This window comes from Sarcophilus harrisii, chromosome 4, assembly GCF_902635505.1.
Source record: "Sarcophilus harrisii chromosome 4, mSarHar1.11, whole genome shotgun sequence".
In the NCBI taxonomy this organism is placed as follows: Eukaryota; Metazoa; Chordata; class Mammalia; order Dasyuromorphia; family Dasyuridae; genus Sarcophilus; species Sarcophilus harrisii.
The window spans coordinates 424,416,210-424,438,568 of record NC_045429.1 but is presented as its reverse complement, the minus strand read 5'-3'; the positions used below and the strand labels follow the sequence as shown (position 1 = coordinate 424,438,568).

Below are 22,359 nucleotides of genomic sequence, written 5' to 3'. Positions count from 1 at the left end.
AGGGGAAGCTTTCTCCAGAGACAGCTCATTCCACTTTTAAGTACTGAATTCCTAAGGAGTCTTTTCAACAGAAAGTCCACATTTGCTTCTTCCCTCTTCTGTCCTCTAAGACCAAGCCATCTATTCTACTCTTCTACATGATGACCTTTCAAACACTTGTTATGGTCCAATATGATCAGATCTATACACAAGGAAAATGAGTTTGGCCATGGTGTCTGGAATGAATAACACTAAGGAGACAATGAAAGCAGGAAGACCACAGGAAGCTGCTTTGGCAAATGTAGTACTGTAAAGGTAAGGCGAGTGAGAAAAGAAAGAAGAAAAGAGAAATGCTGTTGAGGGAGAATCAATCTGACTTTAGAACTATATAAATTTAAGAGAGAAGAAGGAGGAGACAAGGATACCACCAAAATTTTAAACTTAGAAGAACGGACAATGATGGTGAAATGAACCAAAACAGCAGAAGGAACAAATTTTTGGGAAAAAGAAAATACACTTGGATTTGGACAGGTTGAGTATAATAGGTCAGGTGAACAATCTGGTGAACATTTATCCTGCAGGTAGTTAAGAGAATTAAGTGAAGAGCTCAGCAAGGAGGTTAGGGGTGAGAAAGTTGAGTCACTTCAATGGAAGTCATAGGTAAGGTAATAGGAATGAATAAGAAACGCCAAGAAAAAGAGTATTTTGAGAGAAAAGGGTTGAGGGGAAAAACTTTGAGAAACATTCACTTCTAGGAATCACAAAGAGAAAAAGAGAACTATGAAGGATAGTGAGAAGAAGTTAAATAGGTAAGAGGCAAATAAGCAGAATATGGTACTTTGGAGAACAAAGCAAACACGGAAAATAAGGACTGAAAAAAATCAACTTTGGATTTGGCAGTTAGGAAGTCACTTAAATGATGTCCTCAACAGTAATGGGTCAAGCTTGGACTTACTTGAAGTCCCACAGATGCTTACATTCTATTTGTGATTGTTAAAAAGGAAAAAAAAATCCAGAGGCAGACAGTAGAGGATTGTAGTGAGGTGAAGGAGAGTCAGATCAGTGCCAGGTGTAATTTCTCTGCACAGGGGGCAGGTGTGCCATTCTCTCTTCCCCTAAGCCTTTTTGTGGTCTTTTTATTCCTGGTGTAGAACCAAGAGAGCTCTTACATGGGCTAGTAGCACAGTAATAATATGAAAGCTATGTTCACCTTTTTACTCCATGTAGACGAGAAACCTTGTCCTAATTGTCCTAACTAGAATTACCTCTGGTATTCTGGACTAGTTCACTGACCATCAGGAAGACTTTTATGGACTTTGAGCATTACTAAATAATATATGCCTAAATAATAGAGATATCTCTATTTAATATACAAGAGGAAGATGACTGAAGTTGGAGAAGGCAAGTGAAAGAACCAAGACTACTGTATATGGTGGGAGCAGAAGTTAGGTTGAAAAAGAAATGCTAACCAGATCACATAATAATAATAAGAAATAGAACTTTGGACACAAAACAGAAACTTAAGGTCATAAGGTTATAAGAGAGGTCAAACAGGCAGAAAGAGAATGAAGGTAGGGAAGAAAACAAAGAAAACAAAGAACAGAGACAAATATTTGCCCATGTTATTGCAGGTTCTTTTAATAGTAAGGGAAGGAGTTTTGGAGAGCACCAGAAGTGATGAATGATGAATAACTGAAGATTTCCTTGAGTGTAAAGTAAATTAATATGTAAAGTAAAGTAAATATGAGTTGTGGCAAGATTAGAGAGGAGAACTAGAAGATGATGTAGAAGGAAAAAGTAATACCTCTCTTAGTACTGTAAATAAAATGGAAGTTGGAATGTGGAAGCTTATGAAAAAAGAAATGGGTTTAGTAGAACTTTGCCCTTGGAAGTAGTTGAAAATTATGCTGTACTCTGGAACTAATAAAAGTCACAAACAGATAGAAGTAATGGAGAACACGAATCAAATATGAACTTCTGTTAACAGATGAGATTTCCAGGTTGAAAATTAACAAGAGTAAGTAGAAAAGATAACTGGTCCCAGAGCAAAAATGAGGATGACTGGATAGGACATCCTTCGTCTTGCTGCAAACCTCTCCCCATTTGATTTGGCATATGCTTACACAAGAATTTCATGTAATTCTATGTTCTGGAAAAGAGCCTAGTTTTATGTTGACATTTAACAATTATTATAATGAAGTCAAATCTTAACAATAGCTTGGTGAGGCAGGGCATTTAGCTGATAAGAAAAATGGAGAGCTCTGTGAGGTTTTTAGGCATTTGATGACAATAGCCAAGATTGAAACTTGGGTCTGCTGAATCTTTTCTCATTATCTTGTACATTATGAGACCCATGTCTCATAAAATAAATAAACCTTATTGGTTTTAAAATAGGGATAAGTTCACAGATTTAGAAGCAGAAGGGACTTTGTAGATGTTTTGCAAAGTGCCATATAAATGCTATTATTGTTATTATTACATACTACTTAGAGCAGTGGTTCTCAAACTTTTGTTTTCAGTATCTTTATCCTATTAAAAATTATTGAGGATCTCTCCAAAGAGTTTTTGTTTATCTGGATTATATTTATAGACACTTACCATATTGGAAATAAAAACTATTTTTGAATTTGTAGACTCTCTAAAAAGGTTTCAGAGATCCCCGGGATTCTGTAGACCACTGACTTAGAGAGTCCAACAGGAAAAGCATGAAGAAAAAGTTGTCTAGAAAGCAAAGAACTCTATCCCAATATATTGGCACCCATCCCTATCTGTTCCTCCCTCTCTCCTTCCAAGGACAAATCATCCACCATTTCCCTTCAGGTACCACAATGACAAAAAGAATCAGGTGGGAAAGAATGGAAGGAACGTCCACAGAAGAGGAAGTCCTAGAGATTGTCAAAGCATAGCCGGTGGAAGTGAATGCACAACGAATCTGAAGTGTCACTATTGCTAGCAATGAGGTAGAGGCAAGGAGGCTGTTAGGTGGTGCAGTGGACAGGGTGCTGGGGCTGGAGTCACAGAAACACCCGATTTCAAATCCTCAGACATTAGCTGAAAGACTCTGGGCAAGTCGCTACCCCGTTTGCCTCAGTTTCCTCGTCTGCAAAACTGGAGAAGGACCCGGCAAACTACTCCGGTGTCTTTGCCAAAAAACCCCAAATGGGATCACAAAGAAAATACTAATGAAATGAATGAACAACCGCAGCGTGGAAGGAGGAATGTGGAACACAGACAAAAACTCATCCCTGTACAGGTTTTGAAAAGGATCATCCTTTCGGCACCCCCTAATTAGTGGAGAGGGAAGCAGTTCACTTGTCCCTAAGGAAGAGCGGACGGGGCGCGGGGCTGCAGAAATGCCATTTCATCCTCTTCTGTGCTAGACAACACCGTTAACCTCCTGTTTCTGACTTAGAATCCGAAATGACTCCTGGGAGGGAGCCGACAGCGTCGGGGTTCGCTCTGGAGCAGCGGCTCTTCCCCCCAAGCCACGGTCTAAGCCGAGCAGCAGGAGGGCCGGAGTCAAAGGTCCGGCTCACGGAATTGCCCGAGGGACGGTTTGGGAATGGGTGCGGACCCGACGGGGACCCTGACGGTCTCTCGTTTAAATCCCGGCAGGAGGCCGCCGCTAGTTGCTTTGTCTTACAGAGGGACAAACTGACGCTGTGAGTCACTCGTCCCCATCGCGCGGCTACCAAGTGTCAGGAGAAGGACTCGGATTCGGGCTTCTGGGTCCCCTCGCCGGGACGAACGCTCTCAAGCGGCGGAAGGATGAAGGGGAGAGGGAGGAGAGGAGAGGACGGCAGCAGAGGGAGAGCGCCTGCGGCCGGGTACCGACCCTCTCTCTTACCCCAGTCAGGGGGATGAGGAAGTGGGGGGGGTAATTTGTGGGGAAGGGGCGGTTGTCCTGGGAAACAGCAGGTGGGCCCCGCCTCCTCACCTGGGAAGTGACCATGATGCTGGAGTCGATTAGGAAACTCATGATGAAGCTCTCGGGGAACTCGATTCCCCGCCGTCACGGCTGCTGTCCTCAGCCTCCGGCTTTCCGGCCTTGGAAGCCATTCACACGCCCGGACCACTGGCTCCGAAGGCCGGCGCCATTGCTCTAGCTCGGTCATCCACCCACCAACCCTACGCCATCGAGTGGCGTCCGCCACCAGCCAATCAGCGGCTGTTAAAGGTCGACGCTCATGCCCGCCCCCTCTTTCTAGAGGCGGAGAAAGACTACGAGTGGGCGGGCTAAGGTTGAGACTGGGAGAGAGGCGGAAAGTCAGGAAAAGGGCGGGGCTAAGAGGAGAGCTAGTAGTGGGAGGGGACAGGAAGTACTTGGAGAGGGGAGGCGGTCCTGGGGGAAAAGGCGGTACTTAGAAAGGAGAAGAAGTCCCGCAGAGAGGAGGCGGTACTAGGAGAAGAGAAGCGTTCCTAGGGGAGGAGGCGGTGCTTAGAGAAAGGAAGGCGGTACTAGAGGAGAGGCGGTCCTAGAGGAGCAGGCGGTGCTTTGGGCAGGGACTACGAGTGGGCGGGCTAAGGTTGAGACTGGGAGAGAGGCGGAAAGTCAGGAAAAGGGCGGGGCTAAGAGGAGAGCTAGTAGTGGGAGGGGACAGGAAATACTTGGAGAGGGGAGGCGGTCCTAGGGGAAAAGGCGGTACTTAGAAAGGAGAAGAAGTCCCGCAGAGAGGAGGCGGTACTAGGAGAAGAGAAGCGTTCCTAGGGGAGGAGGCGGTGCTTAGGGAAAGGAAGGCGGTACTAGAGGAGAGGCGGTCCTAGAGGAGCAGGCGGTGCTTTGGGCAGGGACTACGAGTGGGCGGGCTAAGGTTGAGACTGGGAGAGAGGCGGAAAGTCAGGAAAAGGGCGGGGCTAAGAGGAGAGCTAGTAGTGGGAGGGGACAGGAAATACTTGGAGAGGGGAGGCGGTCCTGGGGGAAAAGGCGGTACTAGAGGAGGAGAGGCGGTCCTAGAGGAGCAGGCGGTGCTGTGGGCAGGGAAGTACTAGGAGAAGAGAAGCGTTCCTAGGGGAGGAGGCGGTGCTAGAGGAGGAGAGGCGGTCCTAGAGGAGCAGGCGGTGCTGTGGGCAGGGAAATACTAGGAGAAGAGAGTCGGTCCTAAGGGAGGAGGCGGTGCTTAGGGAAAGGAAGGAGGTACTAGAGGAGGAGAGGAGGTCCTAGGGGAGGAGGCGGTGCTTTGGGCAGGGAAGGAGGTACTAGCAGAAGAGAGGCGGTCCTAGGGGAGGAGACGGGAGTATTTATTAGGAAGGAGAGAGAAGCGGTACTAAGAGAGGAGACTTGATCCTGAGGAGGCTCTTTGAAACGTTATCCAGTGTTGATTTTAGAAAACCTTAGAAAGACTTTCATTGACAGAAAACAAAGTAAAACCAATAGAATCAAGAGAACGGGGAAGAGCAACCGAGAATGACTAAACTATTTTGAGTAATATGTTCATTCAAATCAACTGCCAAGGACTTCGGAAGGAAAACGCTATCGGCTGTCAGAGAAAGAATGTATTGTATGGTTCCACATAGCTATGTAATGTTGTCCTTCTCTAATGAGCGGTTGCGGGGGAGAGGGAGACAACTCAAAACTCAAAATATAATAAAAATAAATGAGGGTCTGTCAATAAACAGTTATTTAAAAATAAATAAATAAGAGGGGGGAAATTATTCAGGGTGTTCCCCGACTTTATTGGCAACAAGAACCACATTTCTTATTGCATTAGTACCCAAGTGTCAAGGAGTTGTTAACTAAGAGAAATATTGCACTTTGGGTTGTAGCATTACAAAAAGGCAACACCATCAAGAATAGGTCAAACCAACTCAACTGAAAGAAAAAGGTACTGAAGGGTCTGTGGACCACAAAAGACAACGGGGAAAAGACAAAATGTCACATGAAGTCTTCAGTGGCTTGCACATATCCTCCATCATAGTCTACAAGATCATCTTTAATTGAAACTTTTAATTTCCCTCTTTTTGGCTTTGTTTATTTGTTGTTGTTGTTGTTACCGCCAATGAATTGGTAATCTTTTTCAAGTCATTCGTTTGCAGTAGAATAATCACTTCCCTATTCTTGGAAACATGCCCTTCCTGTGAACGAATCCAACCATTCTGGAGAGCAATCTGGAATTATGCCCCAAAAGTTATCAGACTGTGCATACCCTTTGATCCAGCAGTGTCTCTACTGGGCTTATACCCCAAAGAGATACTAAAAAAGGGAAAGGGACCTGTATGTGCCAGAATGTTTGTGGCAGCCCTGTTTGTAGTGACTAGAAGCTGGAAACGGAATGGATGCCCATCAATTGGAAAATGGCTGAATAAATTGTGGTATATGAATATTATTGTTCTGTAAGAAATGACCAGCAAGATGAATACAGAGAAGCTTGGAGAGAATTACATGAACTGATGCTAAGTGAAATGAGCAGAACCAAGAGATCATTATATACTTCAACAACGATACTGTATGAAGATGTAATCTGATGGAAGTGGATTTCTTTGACAAAGAGACCTAATTCAGTTTCAATTGATCAAGGATGGACAGAAGCAGCTACACCCAAAGAAAAAAAACACTGGGAAATGAATGTAAACTGTTTGCATTTTTGTTTTTCTTCCCGGGTTATTTCTACCTTCTGAATCCAATTCTCCCTGTGCAACAAGAAAACTGTTTGGATCTGCACACATACATTGTATCTAGGATATACTGCAACATATTCAACATATATAGGACTGCTTGCCATCTAGGGGAGGGGGTGGAGGGTGGGAGGGAAAAATCGGAACAGAAGTGAGTGCAAGGGATAATGTAAAAAAAATTACCCTGGCATGGATTCTGTCAATAAAAAGTTACTATAATTAAACAAAACAAAACAAAACAAAAAAAAAGAAACATGCCCTTCCTTAATGTAGTCCAGTATGGCACTCACTTTTTTGGCTGCCACACCACATTGCTGACTCATACTGAGTTTGTAAAATCCACTGAACCCTTCAGATTTAGTGGAACAAGGGATATTTAATCGTGTCTCTCCATCTTATATTTATGAAATTGATTTTACAGACTCAAGTAAAAGTTTTTGTATTTATCCTTACTGAATTTCATTTTAGATTGAATCCATTGCTCTAGTTAAACTCCGTTTGGTTTCTGACTCTGCCACAAAATGTGTTAATTATCCCAACTTTTGTCCAACTTTTTGTCATTTGCAAATTTAATGAATATACTATCTGTGTCTTTCTTCAAGTTACTGATAAAAATGTAAACAGTATATGATCAAGGATAGAACACTGGAATACTCTCCTGGAAAATTCCTAAAATGATTAAATTGAACAGTTAACAATTACTCTTTAAATCTGTCCATCCAACATGTTGCAAATTCTCTGATTGTATTCTTGTCTAATCTATGTTTCTCTATCTTCTACACAAAATAGTAGTAAGGAGATACTTTATGAACATCTTTGCTAAAATCTAGGTAAACTATAACTGTAGAATGCCCCCTTCTATTGGTTTAGTAATTCTAAAAGAGAAAATGAGGTGATTTGGCACCACCTATTCTTAATGAAATCATTTTGCCTCTTTGTAATAATCTCTTTAGTGGTCTTTTCTACAATTTCTCTAGGAATTGAAATTAAATGCAATGGTCACAATCTACTTTCTCTTCCCTTTGGGTTTTTTTGGGGAGTTACCCTTTTCCAATCCTGTGGTCGTTCTTTCATTTTTCATGATCTTTCAAATATCACTAATAGTTGCCCAATAATCACATTTATCAGTTCTTTCAAGATCTGAGAATGTAGGTCATTTGGGTCAAGTGACCTGAATTCATAAAAGGCAGTTTAGATGCTCTCTAATTCCTTACACAGCTTGGTTATGTACTTCCTATTAGTCATTTTTTTTTGCATGTCATTTTCAAAATAAAGAGAAAGCATTTGCAGAGAAAACAGAACAAAGTCAAAAAAAAAAATGCACAGCTTTGTTGTCTCTCTGTTATCAGTCATCACTGACCCAACTACCATAAGCAAATGTCCACTCCATTTTTTGATTATTCTTTTTCTTAGCTATACCTTTTTCATCTTAAAAAATTAACACCTTCCCCCTTTCATCCTTAGTTTTCTTTGTTGGCTTCAGTTCAATCTGAGTTTTAGCAATCCCTATATTACTTTTATTGGACAGGGCTATCCTTTTATATTTATCTTCTATACATTAAAAAATAATACAAATGGTTAGTCAATTCTTTGTACATCTATATTGTTTCCTTCAGATAAATCTCACTTTAAAATTCTCATTGGAATTGTTTGTTTATGGCTGCAGACTTTTATTTTTGAGCATTTCCCATTCTTCCTAGTTTGACTTTCCCTGAAATATTTTAAAATGTTGAAAAATATTGTAATTTCACCCCCATGAAATCCTACCCATCTTCCTTCTGAACTCTTTTTGATGTCTGCTTTCCCTATCCGAAGGTATATATCAGACTATGTCCAGATTTCTTCTTTGCTTATCACAAACTCTAGAAATGAGTAGTCCTTCCCTAGACATTCCCATCATTTCCACTTCAGGAAAGAAAAAAATTCCTCCTTGTTATTAAGAACCAAAATTGGAATAACATTTTTCCTTTTTGTTTTCTCCACTTTGTGAAGGATGAAATTATCACTCAGGCAAGTAAAAAAGTTCTTTTGCAGGTAAGGAAACTGAGATTCAGGAAATGAAGTGAGTTGCCTGAGGTCAGGGAGGTGAGAAGTATACAAATAACATTTTGCAAGTTTGGTAATGAAAGGGAGAAGAAAGGTAGATTGGTAACTGGATGGAGTAGAAAGGTGAAGTATATTGAGGATACTAAAGAGTATTTGTAGGCAGATGAAAAGCCAGTGAAGAGCAGAAGACTGAAGATGCATAAGAGAGATGAGGTGCATCTTATCAGGATCTTAGATGCCAGGTGGAGAAAGGGTCTTATCAATGGCACAGATAGCTTCAATAACTTTTAGAAAGGACATGATCATCTCTTGCTCTGGGATAAGAGGGCTGCTGATGAGGTATTTTGAGGGGTGAATGCAGGGGGTTAAAGGAGACTCTGCAAGCTGAGGCATGCATAGTTTGAAATGGGAGGTATACACAAAGTTAAAGTGCATATAAGTTTAATTTCAGAGGGAAGGCACTAGCAGAACAGGAACCAGGAAAAATCTTCTGCAGAAGATGACAATTTAGGCTGAGTCTTAAGCAAGGGTAGCTAGGAATCAGAGATGAGGAGAAAGAGGATTTTAGGCATGGGGGCAGCCAGGAAATGGAGTGTTATATCTGAGGAATAGAAAATAAGCCAATATCATGAATCATAAAGTATGTGGAGGATAATAAAGTGTCAGAAGCCTGGAAAAGTAGGAAGGATTCCAGGTTGAGAAGGACTTTAAACATCAAATAGATGGAGTTTATTGGGTCAGGAGAAGGTGATGTGGCAGATCTGTGCTTTAGGAAAACCACTCTTAATATCTGGGTGCAGAATAGATTGGAGCAGGGAGAGACTTGGGGTATTGAGGTAATGAGAGGCAGTATCAGGCTTGTGTGAAAGGGACTTGGCAATAGAAGGGAAAGAATTTTTCACCAGGGAAATGAATCTGGCATTTCAAAGCTCAAAGATCTTAGAGTTCATATGACCCAATCCACTCTTGCATTTCTATTGTATTAAACTCAAGGGGAATAAAGAGCAGTAATTTCTCTTATTGAACTCAGCATTTCACTTTTCATTCAAGTGAGGGAATATTAAGTTATTTCCTCCAACCTTTAACAAAGAGTTTTCTTTGTCTCAAATATCTCATAATAGCACTCTCTTCTGCAACATGAGTTTAAGTTGACTTTTCTCTGAAAGGTGACAAAGCTATCTCCAGAACATGATGTCTAGCTTGCCCCAGGAGGAAAATGCCATTAACTGGATCATTTCCTACTCAAATACTTTCCGTGCTTTTCAGAGGGATGTAGTAATTGATATTAGTCTAGTCTGAAAGTTAGCCAAAAAATCACATCCCTGTCTTAAAGTATAAAAAAGCCTATAAGCTGAGTGATCAATTTTTATGCCATTAAGAAAAACTTTAAATTGATTTCATCTAATTGCATTGACTTGAAGAAAGCAAAAGATTTGTGACTTAGTCAATGAGAAATGACAGTTTTGGTTTTTAGAAACTCAGAGGAATTTGGGCTTAACGTAATATCCAGAGAAGGCATTAGCAGCTAAGGGGATAAGAAAGAACCTCTCTAAGAGTTCTGGATACTTCCAGTAGAGCTTTGAGAAAATCAAGGAATTCTAAGAGGCTGAGGTGGGGAGAGAATATGTTCCACAAGGAATAATCTGTTCAAAAGCATGAAGGCAGTAAACGGAATGCCATGTGAAGTAGATCAGTGCGCTGGAATGTAATGTGAATAAAAAAGAGTAATATGTAATAAATCTAGAAAGGTAGACTGGAGACAAATTGTGAAGGGTTTTAAACGTCTAACAGATGAGTTTGTATTTGCTTCTAGAGGCAATTAGGAGTAACTATAGCTTTTTGAACAAGTGAGGGTCAAAGGGTTTAGAAAAATCACTTTGTCATCTGTATGGAAGATGAATTGGAATGGGGCACATATGTCAGGGAAACTAATCAGAAAGCAATTGTCCAGGCGAAAAGTGATGAAAGCTTCAACTATGGTAAAATGGGTTGGATGAAGGGCACAGATGAGATATATACTGCAGATATAAAAATGACAAGACCTGAAATTTGGGGTGAATTAGGAATTGACAATATATTAATGTTTGTGAATCTGGGTTCTAGAAGGACAGAAATAGGAAAGTTCAGAAGAGGAATAGCTCTAGGAGTGGGGAAAATAATAAATTTTACTTTGAGTCAGAACTTGCCTTTTAAATCCTTTCAGGGTCTACAAGGCTAGAGCCTATCTTTCCTAGTATTTTAGTTCACATGTTCCCACTGGTGTTCATCCTCCTCCAAGATTGTCAGGCTATCTTTTTAGTCTTTTCATCCTTAAGTAGTATTTTTTTTAAGTAACAGGTTATTAAGCTGACATGGTAAGAATAGTATATAGGACATCCCTCCAAAGTCTGTGACCTTGTTTTCTATGAGCACATATGAATCTGGGAGAAAGGGGGTTTCATCTTCAATAACATGTGGCAAGAGGGTAACTCAATTATTTGTTGGTGAAAGTTCTTTTCTTGTCTTCATGGGAGTGATCAAGAAGTTCCTCTTAGGCCCTAGTGAGTCTGGGAAAGTCAGATGCTAAGTATGAATCTTTGTCTCATCAATGAAGACATTGCCATTAACTGGCCCAGGGATTAGGATGCCAATAGGAAGATGGAAAATCCCAAATTTTTTCAACTGGCCCCAGTTAGGACACCAACAAGAAGATGGGAAGTTCCAAATCCTTCACCTTGAGGCATACATCATTCTCTTCAGCTGTAATCTTGACCCAAGTCTTATTTCTCTCCCTTCTCTCCCAAATTGTTCCTTCTCAGCAATTATATCAAAACCCCATAATTGTTCAAATCTCTAGAATACTCCAGTCTCAATTTCCTTGATATTTTCTAGATGTCCTTTAGGGCACAGATAAAAAGACTGGCCAAGTTAAACGTAAGTTCATAGTGTGACATGGTAGCCCTGAAAGTTAACTTCCTGTTAGAAAAGGCATAATGTTTATAGCCTTCCTTTACTTAAATCCAATTCATTTGCATGTCATGGCATTACCTCCCTGATGTCATGGTCTTCTTAGAGATTGAATGATAAATAGCCATCACATAGTGTCCAGAGCCTTTTAGTAATGAACTCGTGCTTTAAGCATAACTTGGACTAAGGCTCCCGAAATCCTTTCAGTGCAAAATTTTATGATGTGAATAAAATTGTTAAATAGAATCCAATGTTTAAGGAATTGTAGGTTTTTTCTTCTTCCCATTGCAAAGAAAAAGGGAGCCTACTGTGCCACAATTCATTCATATCTAAAGCCTGCCAGTCCTGCCAGTCTTGAAAAAAAAATTGTTTTGAATCTTGTTTTAAGTAACTTGTGACATTTGGTATTTATGGGCTTTTTTATGGGCTGTAGGAAAAAACCCACCACCACATGGTTGGAACTAAAGTTATTTAAATCCATCCACAAATATTTATTGAATTCCAACATGATGTGTTATATCTTTTGATTTTTTGCCACATGGGAAATTTCCATTCTGGGTAGGTAAGTCCTGAGGCTCACTGAGGTTGTGACTTTCCCAGACTCACGAAGATGATTGTCAAAGGCAGAATTTGAATCTAGATCTTCTTGAATCTACTTGTATTTTAGGTAGTACTGACAGCCAGCCTGTGAGCTGTAGATTCTAAATTCATTTGCTTAATTATATGAAGGTAACTAGAGGCCTTCCAACCTTGTTTTTCCTTGTGTGGCCCAGTGTGGTGGAGATGACTCAACTATATGGATCCTGCAATATATTTTTGTAGCTATGGACCATTTTCTCTTATCCTATAGGAGCAGATGACCATCTTATTATCATTTTATGACCACTAAAATGACTTACTGGGATAGCTTTTACCATTTCTTCCTGCCTAAAGAGAAACCCATCCATCTTGTGTGGAGATATTTTTTTACTTCACCCAACATGTGATCCTGCTGTCATATCATTTTGCTTATTTTAGCTTATGTATCATATGCCAATCGATGTAATTATTTTGTATCTGGTATAGCTGTCCTTGAATTTCTTGATATCCAGCCCTATAAAAATAGAGCTCTGGAAGAAGGGGGCTTCTCAGACCATGGGAAGATCTAATGTTCACTTCAATAGAGGTATGGGCCCTTTAATAAAATGCCATTGGCTCAGAGCTCTGCCTCAGTCTTATATTTTAGATGCAACGCTTTTAATCACCACATTAGTTTTCCTTTGAATTTTTGGCTTCAAATATGAAACAGGGAATCTTCTGGAGACAACTGAATAGAAGAGAAGTCATGAATCCTTCATCTTTAGCTTTCATAGGTAAGACCTTTCTAGATAATATCTTTTAAAAAATTACAGAGAATTCTGCCTTATACTGAAGAGTTTGCTTAAAATTCAGGATTCTAGTTTTTTCCTTGGTTCTCTAAGTATATTTTCTGTGTTCAATACTTTCTAATAATAACTGTGCCCCTTTAGCAGTAAGCAGATTTTCTTGCTTTTACCTTGGTTCCAAATGGAATTTTTCTCTTTATTTTCATCAATAGTTTCTGCATTAATGTCATCAATTATTTATGAAAATGCTATCTTCATAGCTAGAGAGAGCTATTACAGATTCAAGGCAATTTCTTGCACCAAATAAAAAAATGTACTTTAAGCAGATGTCAAAGCCATGGTAGATTTTTTTTAAAAGATGCAATATCCTTCCCACTTTACTTAAACTTTGAAAGAATGCTCACATTTGAGATTGAAGTTATAATTTTCAGAATTTACGGACCTCTCTCGTGATATATATGAGGAAAGTAGGATTGTCCTGAGACAAAATGGTAATTTAGAGTTGGAAGGAATCTCAAAGCCTATCTAATCTAATTCACTCATTTTACAGATTCAGAAATTGAGGCTCAGGAGAATTAGTAATTTGCCCAATATCATATAAATAGTTAAGTGGGAGATTTGAATTCAAGCCCTTTGACTCCAAGGGTAGTTTTTTTTCCCCATGGGTCATTTTTCTTTGGGGATTCTAAGTTACCTATGTGCCCTTTGTTTTCCTCAGTGAGAATTCTGTCTTTTCTGCCTGTTTCTCTTTCTCTGGGTTTCAATCTTCCTTTGTCTTTCTGTCATTTTGTCTCTCTCACATCTGTGCCTAGTAAAAGATTCAAAGCCTTTAGAACTATTTCTTCCCTCTCTCCTGAAAACTTGTGCTCATAACTTATTGGAGTTTTGTTTTTTTTGTGAGAGACCAGAGCCTTAAACCAATAAAATTAATATAATGGAGGATAAGCAGCAAGCTTTTCTAATCTCCTCTTGCTAACACGTACTCCATCAAGTCTTGAGCCTGTGTCTGGGCCACTTCCAGGGAAATATATGACTCAGTGATAAAATAATTCAGTGCTGCAGTGTGACTATACAAATCCTGGGTAGTTCTTAGTTTGTCCCAACCCAAGATAATGGCAGGTTGTGGAGTACAATGTTAGTTGAAAAGGATCAAAAACTTCTGACTTTTTGGGGTGGGGCACTTTTCCACTAAGCAAAATGGTTTCTGCAAGTTTTTGGTCATTAATGGAGCAGATTGTGTGGGCAATCTGGGCCACTGAATGCATTGCATTTCTTTTTTGAGTGCAGGTGACCAAATAATGATACTGAGACAGACACTTCCAATTTTAGAAGCTACCACAGGAGTATAAGAGGTTGGAGTTTCTGGGTTCCTCGGTTAGATATTTGGCAGCAGGAGTTCCTATATCAGAGAAGATGACTACGAGTAGAAGAATGAGCCAAACCTAAACTCTGGCTTGCCAGAAAACATAGACCTAGATGATGTTTGCAAACAGTGCAAAATCAAGGTGAAAAATGAAATATCTATTTAGTTATCCTTTGTACTGCTTCCTGTTAAGTTTAAGCCTCAAACTTCTTGGAGAGCAAAATATGTTAATTTATAGTACTATATTTATTAATTTTTTAGTACTACATTTGTCATTGAGATTTATATTACTACAGTACACTGGAATTTATGTTAATTTATAGTACTTAAATCCCAGTGTACTGTAGTCCCATAAATCTCAGTAGCAAATGTAATGTGTTGAATTTCTTTACTTAAGTCTTTTATTTTGTATTTCTGTATTTTTATTATTTGAATTATTTTTTTCTCTCTATGAAAAATATTAGTTGCAGCTGTCCCAGTGGATTTTCTCTTTAAATTGTTTATACATCACAAAAGAATATTATTTCACTTTTAAAAGTTAGAGACATTAAATATATCAGATAACTTTTTAAAAAGAAATTGATATGTTTATATATGACTGCCCTTAAGTTGTTTAAAATTTTTTTTTTAAAGTTACAGATTTTTTTTTTTTTGTAAATTTGCTCATCATGCTTTATTTACCAGAATGAATATTGAGGAGCTTAACAGTAATTAAATTAATTAAAAAGATATGGTATTTTTAATTTCGACACAAAGATTGTTTAACTTTGATTTTACACATTTCATCTTAAAATATAGCAGTATGCATTAATACAACTTTTGTTTTATGAATATATCCCAATTAAAATCTTACACTAGTCTTTTTGAGTTTGACCTTGTTTGTGTATACCATAGCAATAATTTCTTGTTGTATTGACTGTGAGTTGGAGATAATTTATGGTTCTTACTTTTGTGAACTCTGACTTGAATTTTGTTTTCATGGAAAAATGGATATATTTATGTAATAGACATACTAAAAATGTGTCATGATTTTATTACTCTCTTCATCACCTTCCCATTCTCAAGATTCTAATGCCACACTGCTGGGGGAGATGGTCTGTGGGTTTAGAAAATTTTGGACTGTGAATGAGAAGGTAGGTGGGAATTCTTAGTCTTTCTTAAAGCTCTTTCTTCATCTGGGAAGAAGCAGGTATGGGTGTTAAGTCTTGGGATCCCTTGCACTTTTAGGAAGGTCTGAATTCAGAAATAGACTAATATTAGAGAGACAGTCAAAAGTCTAGTGGACTTGGCATCAGAAGGCCTGGTTTAAAAATATAAATTCTGACATTTACTGAGTGATGGACTTGTTTGAATTGCATTCCCCTCATCAGTAACTGGGGGTATCAAAACTTGATCTACTTAGCTAATTTTACTACTATATAGTGTCTGTCCTGTTGATTTTTTCTTGTTTTGGGGCTTTAGTATGCCTTACTTTTTTTTTTTTTTTCCGGAGGGAATTAGGGTTAAGTGACTTGCCCAGGATCACACAGCTAGTAAGTATAAGTGTCTGAGATCATATTTGAACTCAGATCCTCTTGACTTCAGGGTTGGTGCTCTATCCACTGCACCATCTAACTATTTTTTTCAAAGTAATCTGAATATAAAGAGGCCAGAGGGGGGAAACTCTTAGGATCTCTGACAGGGGATTATGAGTATTTTATTTTATTTTTAAAATTTTAACTTGTGTATATATATTTCATTGAAATACCGTCTGGCTTATTACAAATTACAATTTATTACAATTCTAAGTGACAAAATGGCGGATGATATCTAGGTCTTTTGGCTTCTTGTACAAAGACACAGCTCCTGCCAACATCTATGATATTACTGTGTGACTTTTGGACTTGTCATTATTAATGTATTTTGTAGTAATTTGGATCATTTTGGAAGTTTGACTAGGAAAAGGATAGGAGTGTGCTGAATCTATTGGGGACAGCTGTGGTAGAGCCCTGGGTCTTCAAAGTGTCCATTCTGACTTGGATCATAGAATTTTAGAATAGAAATGAGAGCTGCAAAATTCAGATATAGGAGACTTGGTCGCTAGATGGCACTATGGCGTATAGAGACCTGGGCTTGGATTCTGGAAGACCTAAGGGTTAAATCTGGTCTCAGATATTACTAGATTGTGAGCTTCAAGTTTCCTCATCTGCAAAATGGGCATAATAATAGCAACTGATTCCCAGGGTGGTTGTGAGAATCAAGTGAGATACTAAGTGTGAGCGGCATTCAGCACAATGCCTGGCATTTAGTAAGTGTTATGTAAAGGTTAGCTGAGATGTAGAGAGTAAGTGCTACATAAATGCTGGTGGGGGTATATGGACTGTTCAGGGAGAACTGGCACCTCTGGTCTTAGGGCTTGCAGAACCCTTTTCAGGGTTGTTCATTCACCTTTATGTCCACCTTTACCCACCTCTCATTCATGACTCCAAGAAGCTGTAGTTTGAACAGCAGCCACATTTCTTCTTCTTCTTTTCTTAATTAAAGCTTTTTATTTACAAAACATGGCATGGGTAATTTTTCAACATTGACCCTTGCCAAGCCTTTTGTTACAATTTTCCCCCTCCTTCTTCCTCTCCCCCAGCTGGCAATGTAGTCCAATACATGTTAAATATGTTAAAATATGTTAAATCCAATATATGTATACATATTTATACAGTTATCTTACTGCATAAGAAAAATCAGATCAAGAAGAAAAAAAAAGTTGAGAAAGAAAATAAAATGCAAACAAACAACAGAAAAAGTAAAAATGCTATGTTGTGATCCACATTCAGTTCCCACAGTTAAATGGGTATAGATGATTTTCTTCTCTGGGTATAGATGACTTTCTTCATCACAAGATCATTGGCAGTGGTCTGAATCATATCATTGTTGAAGAGAACCATGTCTATCTGAATTGATCATCATATAGTATTGTTGTTACCATATACAATGATCTCCTGGTCCTGCTCATTTCACTCAGCATCAGTTCATGTAAGTCTCTCCAGGCCTCTCTGAAATCATCCTGCTGACTTTTAATAATAATCCATAACATTCATAAACCACAGTTTATTCAGCCATTCATCAATTGATGGGCATTCACTCAATTTCCAGTTTCTTGCCACAAACATTTTTGCACATGTGGGTCCCTTTCCCTCCTTTAAGATCTCTTTGGGATGTAAGCCCAATAGAAACACCAGCAGCCACATTTCTATAAAATCGCCTTGGCCAGAAAGGTTAAACCAGATTAAGAGTAACCAACAGGACTCAAGCCTGTAGGTGAGTTAGGATAGTATCTACCTTAAGCATGTAAAGATTTCCACTGGTGGAATGGGCAGATTAAACAATTTGTTTCAATAGTTGTGAAAGTGGCTGAAGCAGGTGCTGTGGAATGCTTAGAGCCTGGTCAGATATTGAAGATGTCAAGGTGATCCAATGCACTCTGGCAATTGCCAGACTTTTGTCTTACCACTGCACTTCAATGACTATAGAAGAGAGAGGGAGACTGATGACTTTGTGTAACTCTGCTTCAGTTAAATCCAATTCACACTTGAGTCGAGATAACACCTTGCAATGTCATTGATCCTCTTTGAAATGAAAGACAAACATGGCAAAACTGGGACACTAATACATTGTTGGTGGAGTTGTGAACTCCCCCAGCCATTATGGAGACCATTTTGGAACTATGCCTAAAGGGCTATAAAACTGCATACCCTTTGATCCATCAGGGTCACTATTGAGTCTGTATCCCAAAGAGATCATAAAAGAGGGAAAAGTACTCATATGTGCAAAAATGTTGGTAGCAGCTCTTTTAGTTGTGGCAAGGAATTGAAAATTGAGGGGATGCTCATCAATTGGGGAATGGTTGAATACATTGTGCTATTTGAATGTAATAGGATACTATTATTTTATAAGAAATGAAGAGCAGATTGATTTCAGAAAATCCTGGATTTATATCAACTGATGCTGAATGAAGTGAGCCCAACCAGGAGAACTATGTACACAGAAATAGCAAGATTGTGTGATGATCAACCAGGAGAGACTTGGCTCTTCTCAGCAATATGGTGGTCTTGGATCACTATACATGGAAAATGCTATCCCCATCCAGAGGGAGAAATATGGATACTGAGTGTGGAACAAAGCGTGCTATTTGCACTGTTTTTCTTTTTTGTAGTTTTTCCACTTTGTTTTGATTTTTCTTTCACGATACAACTAATATGGAAATATGTTTAAAATGATTATATATATCTATATATCTATATCCTACATCAAATTGCTGACTGTCTTGGAGAGAGGGATAGTTAGAGAGGGGGGAAGAAAAAATTTGAAACTCCAAATCTTACCAAATTGAATGTTGAAAACTATCTTTACATGTAATCAGGGAAAAAATACTTCTAAGTGAGAAAAAAAAAGAAATGAAAGACAAACAACATAGATGTTAGATACTATTATTAGAAGCACTCTTATGTTTGGACATAACAACTAGGAACTTCAGTAGGACTAATAAGTTTGGTTTTGGTAATACATCAAAAAAAAGGATAGTGAAAGATGAGATCAATTATATTTATTTTTCATTTTTAAATACCCTTAAATATGGCTTAGCAGTAAAGGTAAAAGGATTTGGGGATTTGGACAATCCAGGATTATAACCTTTATTTTTTTTGTCCAAAATCTAAGAACGTTTGTTTGAGACTCTCAATGTGCTTTATACTTCGGTATTCACTGAAATCATAGATGGGAAAACTGACTTAGAGCAAACGACTCCTTAAGGAAACTCTTCTGTTCCCTTCTAGAAGACTCTGGGTTTTAAGAATAGGATTGTAAGAAGTCTGCTAATTTGCTGTTCACTTTCATGATTTAGTGCAATATTCTCTTCACCCCCAGCTTAAATAACCTTTCACTTAGAGTTGCAGAATGAATGCTTATTGCTAAAGAGATTGTCTACCTTATTAATAATTGTGCATTTTTTCTTTTCTAGAGGTGAAACCAGAATTTCTGACACCCAGGACAAGTAGACCTTCAAATCAGCTTGGGAATTCACAAGAGCCCTAGAAACAACTGCATAGGGAGTATCTATTGGATGCTAGTCCAATAGTGGTAGGGAGAGATTTTGGGATCCTGTTCTTCATGAGTGGAGAGACTTTCACCTCCAGCCCTGTAGGGCACAGACCCTAAGACAATATAAAGTCCTTGCTAAGGAGGAGCACACCTTGGGGGGTGACCAACAAATCAATCGGTTTATTTCTATTTAAATGAATTAGCCTTATTAACTAGTTGCCAAGCTTATCCTTGCTGATTAAATGAAATGATATAAATATAAAAAATTAAGAAATTACACAATCTTTTAAAATTTGTATTTTGAATTTTTGCACCCTCTAAATTTCAGCATTCTTGGTCAGAGCCTTGTTCACCATACCCTGGTTATGACTCCTTTCTCTGTTTTCTTGCCCTTTCCCTGTTCAGTTAATATGTAATTGATCACAGGAGGGAAAATTCCTGTGCTTGGATCATTATCATGTTGTGTATTTACGCTGTATATTTTATAGGGTCTGCATTTAGGATTAGAGAAATGTTTCCATCTAGCTTATCAAATCTCTTTTATCTGAACTTCATTAATAGGGATAATTAAAGCACAATACATTTATAATACAGAATGGTGTAAGAGAGGAGAGTATAGGGTAAAGAGTTGGAGGTGATGATACCTTCCTTTCCTCATACATGCCTCATGAGTGGCTCTTGCTGGGAAACAAGAAAGCATGTTGACATCATGGTATCCATGGTAATGACTGCAACTTTCTCAGGATTAAAAGTGAGTAACTAATAAGAGTTATAATTGATAAGAATTGCTAATGAACTTTCCATATCCAATGTTCCCTTGTTTCACAAATTAAAGGCTATTTTAAACATTGAAATCTTAATATACTAAACATCATGTTAGTATTGTTTTCAACAACTAATTCTTGTACATATGAGGAATTGCACAGTTGTAGTATATTTTTATAAGGGTCTATTGTGAATCATATATATATATATTTAGCATCTCTTTATATATACACATATATGCATATAGATATACAAATAGATATATAAAAACATGAGAGATATATAGGTATATATGTATATATATAATGTATAAAATATATATTTTTATATCTAGATATAAATATCTATATATAAAAATAGAGTATTTAAGATGTGTATATATATATATATATATATACACATCTTAAATACTCTATTTTTGAACAGTTTGCCTTGTCATATCTATAATGGGATTCTATATTATGTTAATACATACTTGGGAGATACCTTGTTTGGAATATTGAATTTTCCTCTACTGAATCAAATGCCTTTTTGGGTAGTCAGCACACAATACATATGGACACTACGGAATATTAAATTCTCCAGTACTCTAAGTCAGTTGTATTACTCTGAACATGGAATTTGACTTAGAAAATTGTCTGAGAAATTCTACTTGTCATCCCATATTTTCATCAAGGATACTTTCAGTGTGGGCATAGATAAATTTTCAGAAAGATTTCTTTTTTTTTTAAGCATGTTTTTTTTAAATTTTCCATATATCAGGTAACTTAGAAACAGATTTTGATTTTTTTTCTATTACTAGAGTCTAATGAAAAAATAAAATAGAACTTTTAAAAATGTTATTAAATGAGATATATTTGAAGTGCATAAGGTTTTTCTTTTTACAAAATATACAGACAAATACATATTATATAATCATAAATATAAGATAGAAACATGTAGTTATTTAGATGCATTTTTAGTGAGGATCTAAAATTCATTGAGAAATCTAGAATTTTTACTTTGATAGCCTAATTTTTAAAGGAAAATTATTTCTTAAAATCCTTTGGCTTATGTTTTTTGTTTTACTCTGCCTTATTTAAAATCTTTGTACCTAATAAGACAATTTGAACAGTATTCCAAAGTGGTTCCATAAAGTTTCCATTGTAAAATCCCCCTATATCTGAATCTTAAATGTTTTTCTTTTTTAATTAAAAACATTTGGAGATTCCTAGTGTCTTCCTTATTCTACCAAGGATTACAGTGTAAAACCAGGAGTTCAAGCACTCTATTTTCAATATGGAAGTTGTTTATGAATTCCTGAAGCTGATTTCTAGTCAGATAATGAAAATCATTTAATCCCAATACAAATATATAATTGCATTCAAATTTACAAAGATGATATATTTTCAGAAAGATTTCTTAGAGAAGAGAAAGTAAGTATATGAGCTGGTAATTATACATTATAGTAATGGTACTTTCTACAATTTTTTGTAATCTTCCACTGTCTGAGATATCCTGAAAATCAGTCCCTGATTACATTTAAAATTGTGGTACCTTTAGAATGAATTTCTTCTATTTAGATTTCATCAGGTTCTGTCACCCTTTCTGTCTTAATAAAATCTAAAGTTACATAATATTGAAGTGTTGAGTCTAAATGCTCTGGTTCAGTCATTGGCACTAGTGAGATTAGATTACTACAGGAATGGTAGAAGATTTGATCCACTTCATATCTATCTGTTCTTCTATGTTCTGTTGGTGGTCGGCATTAATTAGACATCACCTCAGCTACTTTTTGTTGATTTGTGATGCTTTCAATCTTCTACCACCCCATTCCATAGTGTTTTCTAAATGAACTTGCATAAAATAATAAAAACAACAGCAAAATACCCCTCATTGCCCTTCTGTGCTATGTTTCTCTTCATGGAAGGGAAATAAGGGTTTCTTGCTTGAGGTGGTTTCTGGGTCCTTTTTGCCTTTCAATGTAGTAATTATTTTTTATAAAATGTGTTAAATATCTACCTCTCAGAGTAGCTAAGATGACAGGGAAAGATAAATGTTGGATGTGGGAAAACTGGGACATGAATACTTTGTTGGTAGAGTTGTGAACTGATCCAAGCATTCTGGAGATCAATTTGGAACTATGTCCAAAAGGCTATCAAACTGTATATACCCTTTGCTCCAGGAGTGTTTCTGCTGGGCTTGTCACCCAAGGAGATCATAAAAAAGGGA

At 37.8% G+C, this 22,359-nt stretch overlaps 1 protein-coding gene across 3 annotated transcripts in view; it reads right to left on the bottom strand.

Annotated features, from left to right (window-relative positions):
* Window positions 1-4,146, bottom strand: part of LOC100915258 (Golgi pH regulator) — a 37,108-nt gene extending 32,962 nt beyond the window's left edge. For 2 of the 3 annotated variants that reach the window (XM_031967411.1, XM_031967413.1), the window contains exon 1: window positions 3,917-4,106. In XM_031967411.1, coding sequence (XP_031823271.1) covers window positions 3,917-3,958 — 42 coding nt within the window. In that variant the 5' untranslated portion in view covers window positions 3,959-4,106. Of the gene's footprint in view, window positions 1-3,916 lie in introns of all 3 variants that reach the window. The other variant, XM_031967412.1, reaches the window with a different exon arrangement.
* Window positions 4,147-22,359: the final 18,213 nt, after the last annotated feature.